Source organism: Lichenostomus cassidix, chromosome 2, assembly GCF_008360975.1.
Source record: "Lichenostomus cassidix isolate B80296 chromosome 2, HeHo_3.0, whole genome shotgun sequence".
In the NCBI taxonomy this organism is placed as follows: Eukaryota; Metazoa; Chordata; class Aves; order Passeriformes; family Meliphagidae; genus Lichenostomus; species Lichenostomus cassidix.
In genome coordinates, this window is record NC_139482.1 from 132,120,197 (window position 1) to 132,140,975 (window position 20,779).

General features: G+C 37.5%; 1 protein-coding gene across 13 annotated transcripts in view; it reads left to right on the forward strand.

Moving 5' to 3' along the window:
- RIMS2 (regulating synaptic membrane exocytosis 2) overlaps positions 1 to 20,779 on the forward strand; it is a 448,647-nt gene that overhangs the window by 184,918 nt on the left and 242,950 nt on the right. For all 13 annotated transcript variants that reach the window (XM_085053372.1, XM_085053378.1, XM_085053373.1 and 10 more), the window contains one exon: positions 3,491 to 4,416. In XM_085053372.1, coding sequence (XP_084909498.1) covers positions 3,491 to 4,416 — 926 coding nt within the window. The remainder of the gene's footprint in view (positions 1 to 3,490; positions 4,417 to 20,779) is intronic.

The window sequence follows — 20,779 nt, forward strand, 5'->3', positions numbered from 1 at the left end:
AGAAGGTTTCTGGCTGCTCAGGTGTACAGGTACAGTTTGTTTCTGACAGAGAGGACTACAACTTCTGGTGTTTGACTTCAGCAGTGAAGTTAGACGACTTCAACAAGAGTGAAATTAATTAGAAAGGTGGACTGACAATCCCAGTCAACATAGGCCAGGTATTAAATCAGTTACTCTTTTCTATCAGGCTGCTTTCTCTGAAGAAAAGCACTACATTTTCAGGGAGGTCCTTTTTCTTGCATGTGCCTTAGTAGTTGCCACATGCAAGGCAGCCATGGAAAGCTATTTCCTTCGTGAAAAGTTGGTGTAGATTGAGGACCCAGCTGCTCTTCACATTACTGTGCCATAGATGGTGCTCCTATATTTATGTCTTAAATGAAGGAATGAAAATAACTGTTTGCAGTAAATGTAGCACACGAGGTTAGAAATGTTTGTGCAAGTGGTATAAAAATATAATGCTAAATCAGCACGTCCTCCTCTCATTAACATAGTTCATGCTAGAAAAAAGCTGTATTTTTTAGTAAATCATGTGCCAGTTCATCAGATTATATATTTCCCTGATGAAAAATAGATTTTCTTCAGCTATACATCTACAACGTTTTCACTCATACAGAAATTCTTTTTTTTATCCTTTCAGCCTTCCCCCCATGACATTTTAGCAGTAATGTCACCAGAAGAGAATTGCATCCATATGACATGGAGTCATGTATTTATTTATTTATATGTATATACATATGCACATCTGTGTGTATGTATATACATATAAATAAATGTGTGTGCTTATATAATCTTCTGATGGTAGCTAAACCATTTCCTACCATTGTGTTGTTTATATTTCTGTAGATCCAAGAATGCAGATGTTTAATACTGAAGCATGTGTATACTCAGACTGCTCCAAGGCATGTGTGAGATTTGTCAAACTAGAATCTGTATGGCTTTGTGTGTTACACAGTTCAACATGGAGTTGATCCTACAAACCATGTGTATTAGAGTGTTTTCATGGTTTGGAGGTTCAAATCTATGCAAAAATCAGTGGCTATAAAGATGACTTGATCTATAGGTAATACAGACTGAGTAAACATGGTGTGAATATTACCAGCATAGTATGTGTACTTTTCATGTGTAGACCTATTTGTCTCAATCTTGCAGTGAGATCCACCTGAATGAACGCCTGTATCTGCTGAGTGCAGATTTTTCCTATATGGGGGACACAACTGCGGAGAGCAAGTTATGTGAACTTTTGCTGTAGCTATGAAAGAAATTTTCAGGGATTGGGTGATTTGCTAGTGGAACAACTGATTTTGGGATGTGGCATAATTTTCATCAGCTCAAGTATTTAAGTGAAAAATACTTTTCTTCCTTAAAGCATTTCTGTGTCTAATCTCTGTTGTCTTAATGGAACTTCTATGTCTTTGCAAACTGTATGCATTTGGGTAGTTCTGTCCTAATTTTCCATTACCGTTGGCCATCCTGGTTTTAGACTTATGAAACTCTGTTCATGTCACTTTAGAGCGATTCAACTTGAGTCCCCAGTAGCAGAATCTATAGAGATTTTGTTGAATTTACAGAGGTTATAATTTGTGCTGGTACTAACATGCCACTGTAATGAGACAGATAGGACATCTTAGCTTCACCGTAAGCAAACAGGCATCTGCATGATGCTTACAGTACTTGTCATGCTTCACATGAAGAGTTTAATTTTTGTGAGATTGAATTAGTGTTTTCATTTGTAGATGCCATTGCAAAGCTAAAGTACTTTACTATTTACAAGACAATACTGGGTCCAAATCTTTCAAGCACAGTTTAATAATCCTGTATGGTACCTAAAACAGTACCGGATGAGTTTGCCAGTCAGCCCACAGGCCATACACACCCTGCACTGATAGTTGTGGTTTTCCCTTGCTGAGCAGAGACTGCATTTCCTTCCTGGCTGTGAAAAGAGTGTTTTCCTCTCCTATCAGATAGACAGAGCTCTTTATACTTTCCTGGGCACCAAGGAGAGCCTGTTTCTCCTTCTTCCCGTCACTAAACTGAAGCGTTTCCTTTCTTCTTCTAGGACAATTGTGGCAACAACTGTGTTTTGTATTTACTTACCTTTTTTCCTGTCCTTCTAAACACTAGGCGGGATCTCCTGGTTGCTGCCTGCAAGGCTGCACTTCAGAATCAATGATCATTTTGTGAGTGTAGAAAACATTTTAAAAGGAATCTCAATTATTAAGATAGAACTAAATATAAGAAGAAAGGACTAACAACACAAAAATAGCTTCTCATTTGTATTTTTATTACTCAAAGTTTGAGTTGATCTACATTATCCCAGAGAAGGCTCACCTCTCAGTCTCTTTTATCCACATCTGTGATCTTTGCTCCTGTTTCCTGCAGGTAACTTCTTCAGATCCATCTAGGGTGAAAAGGCAAGCATGAATCAGCACATGTCTGGAAAGAAGCATTGTACATGCTCATTTCCCTGTAAGGATTTATAAAGGCAAGGATTGTAAGGATCAACGATCCAGTTTGAGTTTTTCCTATTTAACTGATCCCTTCTAATCACGTAGCAAACAATGTTGTGTCAAACAAAACACTTAACATTCATTATATATTCCAGACACACCCTTTATGAAAATATTACATATAAATGAATCACATGCTTCAATCTATCAATTGTCAGTGTCAAGGAAGAATATTTGTTAATTCTTTTTCCACCTTATTCTGAAGCCTCAGTAGTTGTCAATGGCCAAATGGTGCCAATGACATCAAAGAGTCAATGCTTTTTCACAGGAACTCCATTCTGGTATCTGTCTTGCTCAAATGCTTGGACCAATACTTCTACCATCCATAAAGAGATAGGAAGGATTCTTTTGTCAACTCAGGCAGCACTTTGAAACTCTTTCCCTTCACAACACAAAGAAATGTTTTGTATTCTGACTTCAGGAATTCTGAGTTCATCTGATTTAGTCAGGTATTGCCATTGAGTCTTTCTCTGTTTTCTGCCCTTGGCACAAATTATAGGTTTTTGGAAAATGAAATTTGTATTTTTGAGCAATAACTGCTGCTTAAAGAGCAAACTAACTGAATGATCCTTCTAGCCTTAATTTCTATGGTGATTATAAACCCCCGTGAAATAGAAGTATATGGTCAAGTTATATTGTTGTAAAATGATTACAAAGCACCATAAAATTTTGGTACTTGTAAAGCAGTCATGACTACAAAGTAGCATAAGTATTTGTATTCTATATTTTATAATGTCGTATTAGCATTTTTCCTTCAAAGCTGTTTTTTATTCAAATTGTGCACCATAAGCAGATTTATAGCATGACATGCTTTCTTTAATTTAGTACAGAAATTGTGAGAGCACTTTCACAAAGAAATGCAATGAATGGATTTTTTTTCCATCAGCTGGTCATTCTATCTTTTGACTAGCATTAACTCTATATTTGTGCTGCATAAAATATTGACGGGATTCTCTTTCTGCTTTCTTGCCATGATTATTTAGGAAAAGAAGCCCTTCAATATCAAGAGAACAGAGCAGAAGATACGACCAAAGGGACGAGAGAGACGAATATTCACAGTATGCTACATCAGACAGTGCGATGCCCAGGTCACCATCAGATTATTCAGATAGACGGTCACAGCGTGGGCCTCAGTTATATGAAGAACCTGAACTGGGTGATTATAGAGATTCCAACAGAAGGAGCCACAGGCGTTCCAAGGAGTATCTGGTAGATGAAGAAGATGCACAAAACAGGGAAGAATATGAAAGGCAAAGGAGGGAAGAGGAATACCAGGCACGATACCGAAGTGACCCTAATTTGGCTCGTTATCCAGTCAAGCCACAGCCGTATGAGGAACAAATGCGTATCCACGCTGAAGTGTCCCGAGCACGCCATGAACGGAGACATAGTGATGTCTCATTGGCAAATACCGAGTTGGAAGATTCTCGGATGTCTATGCTCAGAATGGAACGGCCATCAAGACAAAGATCAGCGTCTGAGCGCAGGGCTGCCATGGAAAATCAGCGTTCATACTCTATGGAAAGAACTCGAGAGGCTCAGGGACCGAGTCCCAATCGTCAGAGGACCACAAATCATAGCCCTCCTACACCTAGGAGGAGTCCAATTCCTCTGGAAAGACCAGACATGAGGCGCTCTGATTCATTAAGGAAACAGCACCATTTGGATCCCAGTTCTGCTGTACGGAAAACAAAACGTGAAAAGATGGAGACCATGTTACGGAATGATTCACTGAGCTCAGACCAGTCTGAATCTGTCAGACCTCCACCACCAAAGCCCCACAAAACGAAAAAAGGAGGTAAAATGCGCCAGGTTTCATTAAGTAGCTCAGAAGAAGAATTGGCATCCACTCCAGAATATACAAGTTGTGATGATGTAGAGATTGAAAGTGAAAGTGTTAGTGAAAAAGGTAAGATTGCTGATTTTTTGATTGTTTCAATACAGAGATTTGATTTGGTGTTCATTACTTTGGATGTTTATTTTAGCTATTTAAACTGATTGCAACTCCACATTCACAGCCCTTCACAGATGACTCAACTTTGTTTTGATGGGAGTTGGGATTTTTTTTGATTTTGTATTTCATTTACATAAATCTAAATTTAATGATTTACGTGGAAAACAACATCACAGCCACTATAAGTATTTAGCTATGTTAAAGGAAAAAAATGCCTACTGAAAAACCTGTCAATGAAATCTGCAAAGTATCTAAGGCTGGGCTGTCATATAAGGCCATGGTTTCATGTCCATTAATAGCAGATTTGCGTGCTCCTGGATCACAATGAGTGCATATTTGATCTGGATCAAGTGTGGGCGCATGACCGCATTTTTGTTGAATTAACTGGAGCACATGATACAGACCTTATGCCAGTTTCATGCTCTCTGCTGCAGGTTAAAGAGTATCTGATCTGGAAAAGACCTGTGTATAAAGTTAACCATTAAAGTTTTGAGACAAATTTAAAATAGCTGATCTGGTTTAAACCAATGGACATTTCCTTGTAGTTCTACAGGACTTTTTGGTTTTAGTGCTTTTTGGGATTAATGTTGGAGTTACTGTATCAGAAAGAAAATGAAGATTGATTGAAATGACTTTTCAGCCTATCAAAAGATAATTTATGATTTTAATATGGAAGTATTGGGGACCATGAGTTTAAACTCAATCAAATGAATATTATTAATTTGTTTACCTTCATGTATGTTGTTTTAAGCTTTTTTTGAATTATTATTCTTATACCAGTGAACCTTTATTACTTCTCCTGAATGGTCATCTGCTGTTGTGGATTAAGAATAGAAAATTCGCTACTGTTTTCATTATCATTATTATTGTTATTATTATTATTATTACTACTATGAAATTGATTCTGAAGCAAGTAATTAACTACAGTTACTGAAATAACTCTGAATTTTCATATGCCAATATCAGCAACCATAGTCTGATAAGTAAGGAGCAAGATAGTGTAGAATGGAAGGAAATTTCACCTAGACCAAAGCAGACAGTTGCATGTACTTATGTGAAACAACAGTGATGAAACCTTGACCCCCTTAGTCTTCCTGATGAGTAGAAAAAACTTATACCAACTTTATGGTGTTCGTGATTTTGTTCTTAGAAGCAACCTTGAGGAAAATAGGACCAATCAATACATGGGAAGTAGTAACAAAATGTTTAAGGCAATTCAGTGTGGGAAATGTAGTATATTATAATACACAAACCATATATTTTTGTATACATAACACACAAAGCATATACATTTAGGATTATAAAAGCACAGAATCATTTAGGTTGGAAAAGATCTGTGAGATTATTGATTACCACTAATTTAGCCCTTCCATGGCTTCTAAACACATCAATAACCCTTGTGTCTGCTGCTGCATGGATCTCTATCCCCCACCTCCAAGGGGACAGCAGACTGAAGGACCTTACTAGCACGATGTCTCTCAGACATTGGAATGCTGCTGCCTGGCTTATCTGTAGCGAGCCTGGTTTCATGTCTTTCCCCTTCAGACCTAGTTAAAAGCTCTCTCCATGAGCCCTGCCAATGCCTGAGAAATTAACCTTTTCCCCTTTTGAGTCAGATGACTCCCACTTGTCACCAGCAGGCCTGGTGTCATGTAAACTGTAAACACAATCAACAAACCCCAAAATTCTGCTGGTGACACCAGGCTCAGAGTCAAGTATTGATCTTCTGGATCTTCCTCTCTTTCCTCATCGTTTCCTGAAAATGGGAGAACAGAGGAGAAGAACACTTGTGCTCCTGATTCCTTAAGCAGTCATCCCAAAGCCCTGGTGTCTCTCTTTGACTGTCCTTGGACTTATTGCCACTTTGCTGCCTCCCTGAAAAATCCCTAATGGCTGAGGGCTTTTCCAGGATTGGAATCTTTCCCTTCACAACTAGGTCCCACGGATGCACCAGACTTCACCAAGAAGTGGGTCTGGCCTACACGTTGGGCCTTCTGCTCCCTTTCAGATGGGAGTTTAAAACATGCTGTACAATGCCAGATTCTCTGTCATAATAATGATCTTACAAAACTTACAGCTTTCACTTAAATAATTCTGTATTTTAAGTGTCAAAGAAAACATTCTTATTGATAACAATAGTTAATGACAATATCATGTCTGTCCTGATTTCTGAGCTAGATATTTGTTATATAAATTATTTTAAAAGCTTGCAGAAATTTTGCAGGAAAAGAATGCTCCACACTATGCTATGTTAATCTTGATTGAATTAGGGTAAGCTCCTTGCCATGACATACAGAGTGTAACTGTGTCAGTGCAGCCCAGTGCTGGCCTGTGCCTGGAACCAGTGTGGAGAACAGCCTCGGTTTTTCATACAGAAGAGCACCTGCTTGAACTGGGGAAGGATCTGACTGCTCCTGACTGTGTCTGCTCCCAGCCTCTGCTGGGGCTCCTGGGCTGGGAGGAGGTGACTGTGCATAGTGCAGGAAGCCGTAACAGCAGTAACAGCAGTGCCTGGAGCCAGAGCGAGCTGGTGCAGCCTCAGCAGCCCTGCTCACATAACCAAATAATATCCTCAGACCCTCCTGCTCCTCCCTGCTCTTTACCCGCTGGAGTGGAAGCTCCAGAAAAGTGTTTGAGTGACTTTGGGAAGATTTGGCTGCTGCTAGGCATGAGGGAGAAGTGAAGAGATGTAAGGTGAGGAGGAAGAGTCTTACTACCTGGATCCAGCCTTCTGGAGAGCTATAGATAGGCATAGAAAGTCATACCTCATTATTTTTATTTTCATGAATCTCTCTTACCATGTAAACTAGCCTGCACTCAGAGTGATTTCTTCATGAATACCACCAAAGGGAATCCAGCACATAAGCCACCAGCAGTCCAAATAATGTATTGTATCGCAGTATATTATTTCCTTAATAGATAAAATGCAACTATTTTAAACACCTTTTATAAAAATTAGTTTCTTCTCCCCCCAAATTACTTGCTTTGTGCCCTTTAGAAACATCCCAGACGTGAACATTTCTCAGCTGTCCTTTTAAGTCACAAACAAAGTCTGTTTGGCCAAAGATGTAATGCTGAAATATAAACCATTTGGCCTTGGAATGATGAAGGGTGGGAATGTTAGAGTGAGTATTTGGATGCGGTAATAATGGGTTCTCCAAAAGAGAAGAAGAATATTTTTCTCCCATCTCTTTCTCCTTGGAATACCCATAGTTTTTCACAGATTCTGCAAATAAATATAACAACTGCTCAGCTGTGAGGAGCAACCTGGGTCTGAGCTGCAGGAGCAGGTGTTCAAGGATTTGCATCATTTTACAAGGCCCTAACACTGGTTTTAAGAAACTAGTCTGAACATGGTGACTTTTTTAAAAGCGCAGGAAAAACTGAGTGTAGTCATACACTCTTAAAAGGACTGAAAGTTTGCCTTTTTAAGCTTATCTTCAGAAGGAAAAGAACTGATACATACATAAGTTGGAACATAAATATGCATATGAAATGAAGATAGACATTTCATTGTGTTAGTTCAGTGGAGACAGTGACCAGCTGCTGGATTAAGAGCTCTGGGAAGAACATCCATTATTGCTGAATGCCTGTGCCTTTCAGTATTTGGGTCTGACCTCATTTCAGTAGCTATCTGCCTTAAAGTAATTTTTCCTTGATTTTTTAAAACATAATGTTTTCAGGGGAGGGACAAGGCAAAATTATTTTTATGCACGTTTCTGGTAATGACCAGAGAAAACTATTGCCATGGAATGCTCCTGCCTCTGCTCTCTGGTGGCCAAGGGCAACTGCGAGCAGAAAAAGCTGATGAACACCCTGACAAGAGCCTGGTACCCTATAGAAAGTCATGTGGAACACAAGTGTGGTTGAAGAATTCTTGTAAATGGAGATTCAACTGCAGAAGTGCTAGATTCTTATGATACTAAATGGTTTTTGTAATGCAAATAAATTTGGAATAGGAAATTTGGGTCATATTGCAGGCTGAGAACTGGCATATTGAATGGGAATCAGGATGCCTTGGGAGGATGAGCAGGAAAGGGCAGGAACTTTAGGACTGGCAACAAAATGTCATTGGTGTCTGGAAACCAGTGGATGGATATGTAGGCTGTAGAAGAAGAGGGAAGAGCAAAAGTGGTAGATGAAGTAGGCAATACCTGTGACTTGTAGTTTGGGCAGAGCAGATAAAGTGAAGAACACAGGTCTTCTAAAGATAACTGGGAATGTGAGAACTGGAACCTCCTGAGTGGTAGGTTAGAGGATTCTGAGAAGCAGAATCAGCACTTTGGGAGGGATGATGAGTGGCTGGGAAAAGGGCATTCAGAGAAAAGACCAGGAGGGCTAAGTTGAGGTAAGCTGGGCTTGGAATTTTTTGCAAAGAGAGGCTGGGACTCCCTGAATAAGGAATGTGGACCTGGCAGCATTGAAGGGCTGAGAGGGTATTTGGTGAGATGAGATATGCTAAGACCTTGGTCAGGAGCTAAGTGTGACAGACCAGTTCATTCTTTAGAAGTTCAGGAAACAGTGTATGAGAACAGTGCTAAATGGACATAGCAGGGATTACAAATGTGTGTTCCTGAAACTTAGGTTGTGCCAGAATTAGACATATTTTCCAGACTGAATTTTGTGCAGGTCTTCATACATATTGAAACTCTCTTTAGTGACATAACTGAACACCAATTTACCAGATGGCTTCTGCCTTTTTCTGGGTATAGATAGCAGATAAACAGATAAACAATAGATAACAGATAAACAAATCTTGCTTATTGTGCTATTAACATTTTTCTGAAGCTCCCTACATTTTTTCCACATTTTCTGAGGGACCCTTCTTTACTCTTGCTGTGAATACCAGACTTCTGAAACTGCAAAGACATCTTCATTTACAACACTTACTACCAGTCCTGAGATAATTGTAGCAGATGGTTCTAGGCTGTATCTCCATGATGGGACCCCCTGCCTGTCTTAGGAAATACACTTTGGAGAGGAAAAAAGAAGTTGCCTGTATGTTTTGGACCAAAATATTAGGTATATTGCTATTTTCCCTAATAATGAAAGATCAAAATTGCTCAAAATGTTAGAGAAAAAACAATTCTTGAAATGGCATTGTTTTTATGAATTTGTAAATATTAAATGGCTGTAAAATAGATCCTCTGTCACTAAACCCAGAGATTATAATGGCATAAATGTTCTTGACTGTTCAAATCACCAATTTTTTCTCAAAACCATCTCAGTTTGCATTGTTCAGTTTGAAGGCACTGAGAAATATGGTTTATAAAAGGGAAACAATTGTGATGCTAATAGCAGTAAAGTGAACATTGAACTATGTCACCTACAAAGGTCCAAGTAAAGCTGTATTTTGTGGTGTGCAGGTTAGGCCAACCTTTCTACATTGCTTGTCCAATTTAAGTGTCTTCTGTTGTGAGGGAATGTTAGAGTATTTTTTATCTGCCTTTTCAGTTAGATGTTTTTCAGTGCAATTGTAAGGAGTAGGCCTTAGGGGAGGTTTGAAGGCTCCCATAATTTGTTAGCCAGCATGAAGCAGATGTGAAACTGATGTGAAGCAGAGTGCTACAGGCTAGTTCTGTGTGTCCACAGGCTTTACAGGTAAATTTAGAAAATCAAACAGTACCACTGCCCATGTATTCCTTATGGCAACACTGTCACACCTGCAGTCTGCCAAAGGACCAATCTGAAGAGATTCAGGAAAGCTTGTGGTCCCTGGGGTTGTTGTACCCCCTCTCAGAACACAGGCACAAGAGGGGTGACATGCATTGAGGCTGGGGTTCCTTCTGCACGTTCTCCAAACATCTGAGGGTCTTAAATGTCCTACAATTCTTTACAAATCTCTCAAACTCTAGGGTTTCAGCAAGAGACAACCTCTACATGGAAGAAGAGAATTCATTCAACGAAATCTAGGTGCATGATAGCTCTAAATATTGCTCTGATTTGTTCTAAATGTAAAGTAGGACATAGTAGATTTTCCAATGATGGTAAACAGTTCAGGCATAGGCGCATACCATGCTCCCAGCCACCTTTCAGAGCACTCTGTGAGAGGTGTCTGTTTGCACAAATGGTGGCTGACATCTAATGTGGGTGGAATCTATGGTGGGAAAGGCAAATGTGTTTGTGTTTTGTCAGAAGTGCAGTTCTTAAATTTAGTGTTTGCTTTCACTCATTTTATTAAAACATGATAGCTAATTTTCATTATCAAAAAAAACTTCTATGCATAGAAACATGGAATCATTTAGGTTGGAAAAGATCTTTGGGACAAAGTCCAAGTATTAACTTAAGAGTGACAAGCTCACCACTAAACTCGTGTCACAGCCACTCCTTTTAAATACCTCCAGGAATGGTGAATCATCTAGTTCCCTGGGCAGCCTGTTCCTGTTCCAGTGTTGGACAGTCCTTTTGGTGAAGACTTTTTTCTTTATATCCAGTCCAAATTTCCCCTGCCATACCATGAGGCCATTTCCTCTCATTCTGTTGCTTGTTAATTTGGAGAAGAGTCCAATCCTCACCTGGCTGTGATCAGGTTCCTCCTGAGCCTCCTTTTCTCTAGGGTAAACACTCCTGGCTCCCTCAGCTTCTCCCCATCAGACCTGTGCTCCAGACCCTTCACCAGCTTTGTTACCCTTCTCTGGACATGCTCTAGCACCTCAATGTCTTTCTTCTAGTGAGGGGCCTAAAACTGAACCCAGTATTCAAAGTGCAGCCTCACCAGTGCTCAGTACAGGAGGATGATCACTGCCCTGGTCCTGCTGGTGACATTATTGCTGATACCAGCCAGGCTGTGACTGTCCTTCTTAGTCACCTGGGCATGCTGCCAGCTCATGTTCAGCTAGCTTTGACCAACACCCCCAACACAACATGTGGGTAGACTCCAGTGATCTTAAAATGTTCAACATCCCTGTGTTGTTGACTGAAAGCTGCAGAGCACAGGCTGTGTGAACAGAAATGTGTCCATGCAGGACCAGGTGGAAACACACTGTTCTTTGTCACTAAGCGCATTGAAAACATACATATATAACCTTGCACTGGCTGTGTTATGGTCATTTACAAATATATGAAGAACTTCCCTTTTTCATGGTAAAAGTTAAAATATCCTCATGGCTGGAACAGCTTGCAGGTCCCACTTGTTTATTGCAGTATTGAAACCAATCTGTAGACATCCAATTTAGTTTTTGACAGAGAATTAAGTCTATTGAAAACAATATACTTGTCACAAGTTAGAAAAGGTACGGTAGCTCATGGTGTGAGGAGCAGAAAGCACATTTCTGGAGTGCCACTGCAAGAGCAGTGCATGTCTTACAGGAGCAGAGATGCCAAAGAGGTGGGATTCTGTCACAGCACTCTCACTTTTAAATTCAGAGAGATAAGGGACCTGATTGCAATCCTACTTGTGCCAGTTTCATACATCTTCAACAACTTTGGCTTCAAAGTTACACTGAGCTAAATTAGATCAGAATGAGGTCATTGTTTCTAAAATTTGTTTCATTCAGGTTGGAGAGTTCCTGAAAGTCTAACTTCTCTAGAACAAATTATACTAGAAGGCAAAATTTCAGGAGGGAGCTGCTGCAGTTGAACAAAAAGGCTTTGAATTTTTACAGTTTCAGTATAGAAATACCTTAGAATTCAAAGTAGAAATTTTAAAATGGTCAAAAGAAGAATAATTTATTATTTAACATGCTGAAATGTTTGATATGTTTTCTTAAAACAGATTTCAGTGAGTGACAAAATTTCTTATTATTTCACTTAATATTGCAGTGTGGGAGATTGTGTTTTGTTTTTGTAATAAAATAATTTTTCTTTTCATAGACACCTCTACCTCTTATGTAAGGTAAATGTAACTTAAATGTATAAAGAGTTTGACTGGAAATTCAGAATTCTATTATTCCATTTTTTAAGCTTACTCCTATGAACTGCATCTATTTTAAGTGCAAATATTATAAGTATTGAGAGATAAGAAATATTACACTTATATTTTTAAGCAATAAAAAGTCACTGCTTTGAAAGTACTACTTACAACATTGACTAAGAAGTACCTAACTACTTAAAAATATTAGTATTGCATATCATATTTTTTCTAGAAAAACATTTTTCACAGATGCATAGATGAGAACAGAACTATAATGTTTAAAGTTACAGAAATTTTTAATTGTAGAGAATTTAAAAAAAAAATTGCCAAAGCTTTTTCTACTTACACACTTCCCTGTTCCTTAGAGGATATATGAAAAGGGTGTGATCTTCTGTAGTATTTAGAGAACTCTACTGTAAAATATTTTAAATTTGCAGTAATTTAAACTTGGCATAAGACAATAATATCCCTCCTAGAAAAAGCTCTGCCTTTTCCTAATTCTTGGCTGCATATTCTCATCCTTATTATCACTCCTGCTGGTAGAAGCATTCACGCAGGTACACTGCATCAAGCCAGGAAGCTTTTGTGGGGTGACTCTAACTGGGCAAAAAGATGGTAAATATTAGCATTTGAAGCTTCCTTATAAAATAGTGATGATTGTCCTCTAAGATAATCAAATGCATGATGAAAAGATGGTGTGTAACTGATTATGCCTTATCAGAATCTGAGGATAGACAGGGATTTTCTGAATCCCTGATAGGGATTTCCTGAAGTAAAGAAGAAGAAATATTTTCATTTAATAATCAGAGAATATAGAATATTTTATCATAAGTTAATGGACATGAATAATTCCATGACGCTTCAATTCAAACAAAAAAGTTTAATATTCAATATTATTGATTAAAACCTTGCCTAAATTGCAACTGGAACCTTCTGTATACAAATGTACAGAAATAGTTACAACTGTAATTCTTTAATTGTGTTTCCTTTTACTCTGGAATTTTGCTGGAACTATGTCTATAGCAGAAACGTTGTCTGGGCACAAGATAAATTATCTTCTCAGATGATGCAACAAAAGAATTATGAGTTGTTATTATTGAAGTATTTTAGTGCGTTTGTTGTAGTTATCTATGGTTTTAGATGAGATTAAGCTTATTATTATTAAGAAAACATGCTTTTTAATATTTTTACCTTGGCGAAAATTTTTATCATTGGAACCTATCTTCATTTTACTTTAATATTAACTGCAAGATGTGTTTTACCCTGGAATTTGTGAAAATTTTCTATTCTGAAGGTAAAGATGTTTCTTTTTCAGTTGAAACTGTAAACCACTGAATTATCTGTGTGACCAATATTAAAAATATAATTTAAAATATTTTTGCTTCCTCTGCACACTTTTAAAAATCATTTCCAAATCTAAATATAAAAGAAAAGAGACTTGTGTTATAATTTCAAGATGATTTCTCTCTACCCTTTCACATCTTTGAATATTTGCTGAATAAAATCAATAAATATCCATTAACCTTTTACCTTTAACCTTTTACTATTTATAAAGGATATATAAATATCCTTTAACCTAGTAGTGATGAAAGAAATTTTTGTACAAACATGGCTGGAAAGGGTGTCATCCTAGGAAATGCAAGGCCTCCAATGTAGGCAATTCTTATCTTGTTCAGCCTGGTTCACTTACTTTAAACTACTATTTCAGTTTAACTAAGTTAGAAATTTGTACTTGTTAACCAAATCTTGTATCAGGGTTGCGTACTAGTAATTCATACAGATTTGGCACAGATAGGGCAGAAGGAAGACCTGCTGGATTCTGTGTAAAACATTTCAGTTCTTTACAACAGCATGATAGAACAAAAAGCCATCATGGAGGTTTTCTTTTGAAGTTTTCTGAATATTTATATAAATACTGTGATGTTTTTAGTCTTTTTTACAGAGGAGTCCTAGCAAAGAGAAATAATGACAGCACAAAAAAAAGAAAGAAAATAAAAAAGAAAAAAAAAAGAAAGACATGTAATATCTCTGGAATACATGAAGTGTATGTTTTTCAAATTATAATTTTCTTCATACTTTGCTGAAATCATTATTCTTCTAGAAAAACAGAACAACCCATCTGCCATAGATTAGACTTAGTGTCATTTTAGATTATTTTAGTGCTTTCCTATGACACATTTAAATTGATTTAACAGGTAATTCTTTTACTCCTTCAGTTCACTATCAGAAACTAAATGTGCCAGTGTCAAATAATTTTACTTAATTAATTAAAAAGAATTATTTAGTTGGGATATTCTATCAGTCGTATGGTTTCTGTGGCTAGCACAGGTCTTTCCCATGAGAACATTCTTGTATGTTTTATAAACAGAGATAAAGTTTGGATGTTGTTGTTACAGTGTCTCGAGATTTGGACAGTTCAGGCCTGGCCAATCAGGCCTAGGGGGAGCTTTCTGACTGACCAATCTGGGTGACCTTTGAAAAGTCTATATATATGTTGGATTCAAATAATAAAGTGCTTTTTTTCTATGCCATGCTGAGAATCCGGGTTTTCCTTTTCTGCTAGCGGCTCAACAGCGACAGGTGTCTATTTTTTCTATTTTACATTTTCTTTAAAAATGTGTCTTTCTTGTTCTGTTGTTATTTTTATGTATATTTCATTAAGGATAGTATGATCAGTATGGGAGAAATAGAGAAACCAAAGTGAAGGGGAAGTAAGCAGAACAGGCTGTACATATCTAATTGATGTGAATACTGTGTTCCTAATATGCTCTGTCCTTTAGCCCTGCTGTCCCAAGCTCCCCTAAATATGCCATTCAAGACCTGGAGTTGGTGACAGAAGCTGCTTGAGATTAAACTGAATATTGTTGAGGGTGTGACCTGCAAGCATATGTTTGTCAGAGGAAAGCATGTTCTTTCCATCTTTTCACAGTTCTCACTCCACCCAAGCCTCATCCATTGCAATTCACAATCTAGGCACCAGGAAGAAATATTTGGTGTGAATAGTCTGGGTGAAGTGGCACCAGAGTCTGCATCCTTCTGTGTCTGGCTGGATTTTCAGCTGCAGCTGTTCAGGAGCTGCTGTGTAACAGCAAAGGTGGTCCTGTGGTGAAGGCAGTGGTGCAAATGTGAGGGGAGAGAGACACTTTGGCCAGTGACAATGACAGTGACAGTGACAATTCTATAGAAACCCTTCCCAGCCAGAGCCCTGAGCAGGCACTGAATGGTGAGTGCCTCAGTACAGGCCATCTGCCTAGGAATCTGATTATTGATTTGGGAATGCCATTTCACCTATTTGTGAAAATTCTAGCTAACTTTTTCCAATAATAATATTTTCTTGAAAGTATATTTAAAACCCTATAAATTTATTTTAAAGTTTTTGATGTCTTTCATTAATATCAAAGGATCATTAATGCATTTCCCCTGTGTTGGTCCACTGATATTGAAATCCTTATTTTAGGGGCAAGGTAGAAAAAATGTGAGGTGGTGATGATGACTTTTCAATAATTAAGAAAATATTAAACAATGGTTGAAGAGAATTGGGTCATTGTAGTCTATCGAATTAGTGCTCTGTAGTTTTGTCATAAAGTATTGAGAAATTTATTTTTCCTTGGAACTCAAAGTACCTACATCTCTCTTAAGAGTGAAGTTTTATGCTAACATATATGCTCATATTTAAACCCCTTCTACTGAACTAGTCCTATTTTTTGTGGAAAGATTAAAGACTATTGCACAAAGAAAACAAGAATGTTTAGCCCACATTTCTTTTTCTTGGTTATGAATCACAACTTTTTTTTCCCATGAAGTTCTCTAAGTGGCTTTGAAATGTGAAAGGATTAAAAAAATTAATTTCTTATTTAGTTCTGAAAATACTTCACATAAAATGTATCATGCTTTCTGTTAAAATACTAACATCTTATAATGCTCAGCTGTATTGAGGACAAAGCAACTCTGCAGAGTTTTGGTCCTAAGTACTAGATAAACATGGTTGGGCATTGTTAAATGTTTTCAGAACCATTACAGAATAAAAGAGAAAGGGGAAAATGAAGAGATATCACACAGAAGTTTCGCTGGGTTCCCCCAGCAAGATTGCCATTACTTACACTGCAGCCTGGTCCCTGTTTGTACAACCCATTGAGGTCTTTACATTACTCAGTGGTTCTTTTTCCCTTTACTGAATTTTTAATTTTTGTCTTATATGGTTTCTTTCACCCTTTCCTCTTTTTTGAAGCCATATAGTTTAGGCAATGATTTGATTGATCATGCTACAGTACTTAACAGGCTTTCAGACTTGAAGATACTTTTAAAAGAGTTTATTTCACTTAATATTTAACTTGCTAAATTGTCAAAAGTGCTGTGGAAGTCACATATATCTGATTTCTCCATTTCACATCATTGATTAAGTAACTTGTTGCCAAGGAACATTTGAGTAGCATTTATGAGCATGGGGAAGTAGACTGTGAAAGAAATGTGTGGTATTGGAGCTTCTGGTTTATGTCTCATCTGTTTCAATAGAAAAGTGAACTTAATAGCCTGTATTCATGCAGGACTGTATTCTATGTTAAGATAGTCTTTTGAAATGTGTAAAGACAGATTAACTAAATGAATATGTACATAAAAAATGCCTGTGTCACACACTGAGGTTTATACCAGATTGAAGATAGCAATTCTTATGAAAATGTACTCAGATCACTGATATTCTAGAGGAACATTCTATAAGAAATAGTTCTGGTGTTCATACTTTCTGCCTGTCTGAACATCTAGATTATGAGCATCTTTTAGGTTCCTAGTTATATAATCTGTTTACTTGGAAAATGTAAATATATGGACATTAGTTATATAATCTAAATAGAATCAAATAAAAGTTTTCATCACAAACCTCCATGACTATTTACTGTTTTGCCTATTTATAGGCCATTTTCTCTGTGCATCTGTAACAAGGAAAGGCTTGGTTGGTGACACACTATGTAAGATGTTTAGATACCTCACTTCCTGCTACTACTAGGAAGTGAATGCATGCAGTGTTTCATTGGATTTTATAATTTCTAATAATTTTGCCATTTTGTCTGCATATTATCATTTGTATTTAACTTTTTTCTAAGCTTAGTTCTGAAAATCTGTTCATACTGAAAGTTTTTAAAAGATGAGCTCCTGTGAAAAGTCTTCATGTTCTGTTTTTATCAGGCAATTTTAATACACTTTAAAAAAGAATATTACCCATTTTTTAAAGCTGGCATATTGATGAGTGGAAGAAATTGAATTTGTTCTTGAAAGCTTTTGACTGAAAAAGGTCATCAGAATTAGGTTTGAGCTTCAGTCTAATCATCCCAGCATAATTAAAGGGCTGCTTTTGTCTCTTCAGTGTACAAAGTATATTTATGGGGCTGAAAGTTCCTGTTTTTTTGACATATGTAATCCATTGCCTCAAGTCAATCGCTATGATCCTTTACAAAAGCCAAGACTGGTCAGTAGTTGAAATTTTCATAAATGTAATTCAGTATAACCAGAGGTAGCTGGAGAAGGTTTTCTGCTATTTGCTTTGTGTGTGTAGTATTGCAAGAAAAAGTTAATCCCTTCAAACCCATTAATTTCACTGTAAGTGTATAAAATCTTCATGGAAACTCAGACCAGTAGAGTGGCTGAGCCAATTTAAAGACCCCATAAAAAGCTGAGAAGTCACCAAGTGCTAGTGTGCCACTTCAGGAGACTGAGAGCACAAGATTTTCTCTTGAGTTGTGGCTCAATAAGGCAAGCTGTGGTGAGCCAGAAGCTCATTGTCATCTGGAATGAAAGTCCCATTCCTCATCCTATCTTGTGATTGCTGCTCTGGACCAATCACTGCACTGGTATGAAACTGAACTGCTGCAACAAATGAACACTTCCCTTTCACCCTAATAAACAAGAATTACTGTGGCCTACTGCACCTTTACCAGAACTGGCACAAAAGAGCAGTCACTGCTGGGAGCAGCCTGGAGAAGAATGAGAGGGCCATGTCCAGTGACAAAGAGCTGTTAGGTGACTCAGCTGCCTAATGGACCACATTTGCACTAAGCAATAAATAATAGTATGACTTTCAAGCAACACTGGTAACATCATAGGCTAAATTGCAAATTAAAAAGTGTGATGCATGTGACAGCTTGAGAAGTGATAGAGAAGGTGAGAGCCTCTCGGTATTCCTAGTTTCCTAAAATTGAAACCACATATCTTATCTAAAGATAGGTCTGCACTGCGGTCCAAAGCATGACTGCAGCTCATCTTGACAGATGAGAACTAGTTTTGAGGGCAGTGGTTAAAGTGCTGATAGCTAGAGCTGCAGAGTGCTGACTGCTGAGACCCTGGGTAAATATTCACGTGGTGAGTGTGTGCTGAGCTGCTATGCCTGTCCTTGTTACTGTGGAGGCTCTGCTGGTGTACAGATATCCTGTGAGATAAGCAGCTTTTCAGCCCTGGCCTCTAGAAGAAGATGACTTCTATAAGCAGTAAGCTTGTGCAAATAAGAATTCTTTATGGCACCTGTGTAAGGTGAGAAGAAGCCTCTAGGAAATTGCCAATACTTCATGTTATTGGTGTAGGTTCAATTCACAAAATATATGGTTGTGGCAAACTTTGTATGATAAAAATGTGTTATATACTTAATGTTGTTGCCTTTTTCACCAATAGTTTTCTGTAAGAAAGGAAAAATGCAGCAAAAATAGTATACATTGAGGCATATTGATGAGATTCTCATTCAACATTTTCTGAGCCTGATTTTCTGTTGTTCCCTTCTCTTTTTATCTGTAGAAAGTAACTAAAAAGTGGGTGTAAAACCTTAATATTCTTATTTGCTAGCATAACTACTAACACCTTCCTTGTGTTCACTCCATAGTAGATCAGATGATTAGACAACATGCATCACAGGGGAAGATAAAAGCTTTATATTTCAAAGGTGCTAAAGTCTCAGTGTGGCTGTGAAATTCAGTGAGAGCATGGGATGCTTAGTCAACACCTTTGTTCTTTTTAAATATCTGGAAAGAGACTTGTACACAGTGCCCTATCTCTCTGAGCCATTTACGTTTGTGTTGTGTGAGTGTGAAATCCCATCACTCTGAAGGCACTGACCTTCAGTGACTCTGCACAGATACAGATCACTGAGCATTTTACAGAGCTGGCTGAAGCTGAAGTTCACTTTTTATTGACAACAGTAAAATGTGCTGTAAGAAGTACTATGAAAGTACATTGTAATTATGTAATTTTGTTGCTAATTATAGATAACAGTTGCAGATCACCTGGACTGTTTGAAAAAAACCAGATTGTAGCACTGTGTCAGACTTCCTACTTTGTCTATAGGTTCTACATCAGTGAGACTTGGCTGCTTGTGCTGTAGTTTGCCTTGCTGGATTTGTGCTGCAGGCTGATTTTTTCTTTCTTTTCTTTTTGTTTTTTTGAAATCCCCATAACAATTCAGAAGATGTAATTCAGCCATTTTGAAGAGTGGGTCTGCAAGAAAATGTCTTCTTTGTTCAATGTTAAAAAACTTAAGGCACTAATTTGAAGTGGTGCATCACCTTCTTTCTGGGGTGTGCATTTTATTTCACTGTGAAAACTGGCACAGAGTTTTGTAATTCTCTGAACAAAAAACACAATTTGCAGAGGCTTAGGAGAGAATTGTTAGTATTTTGTTGCTAGTATCTATGGTTCTGCTGAACTTCTTGAGGCTCCTGTGTATAAATGCAATATATAGGAACCTTTCATAAGGAATTAACTTGTTTTGTCTTGCATACTCATAGCCACAAGAGGATTTTCCCTTTAACTGCTCTGAACCTAGGCAGTACAGGATTACAAAAGAAAGATTATATATTTTGTATTCTTGATATGTCTTCTATATCCTGCTGACCTCAGGACTACTTATATTGGTTGGTGAGAATTATGTTAAATATTGTTCAGATAGTACTTTCTGCAGTTTTATTAAGCTCATTATCATAACTTATTTTGACTTGTAAAAATATTGTTCCATAAGTAAATTCTTACAGTCAAGACCTCTGGCAGAGATGCACTAAAATACATTATTAAGTGATTTCTTTGGCAAAAACAAGCCATAGAAACTGTCTCTCCTGTTCACTATTACATGGTTCTTGTCAGTTTATTGCAATGGGATAAGCAAGCTTGAAAAGCAAAATGTCAGAAACTGCATTTTGTGAAACAAATTTCAATAACTTTTTAGTTTTTTTCCTCATTCTTCTTTTAGCTGCTCTATACAGTTTTCTGAGTATTTTTTGTTCTTAAGACCTTTCTAGCTGGATATTTTTTCTCAAATTTCCTTTTGAAAACTCTGATGCTGTAAGAGTAGAAGTTATTAAAGATTTATCTTTGTATGATTGCAGCTAGTACAGTTGCCAAATCTTTTCTAATAATATTTGTCAAGAGGAGTTGTAAATAATTTTCAAATGAATTGACTAATAGCAAATGACAAACAGGAGTTCAACTCAATTG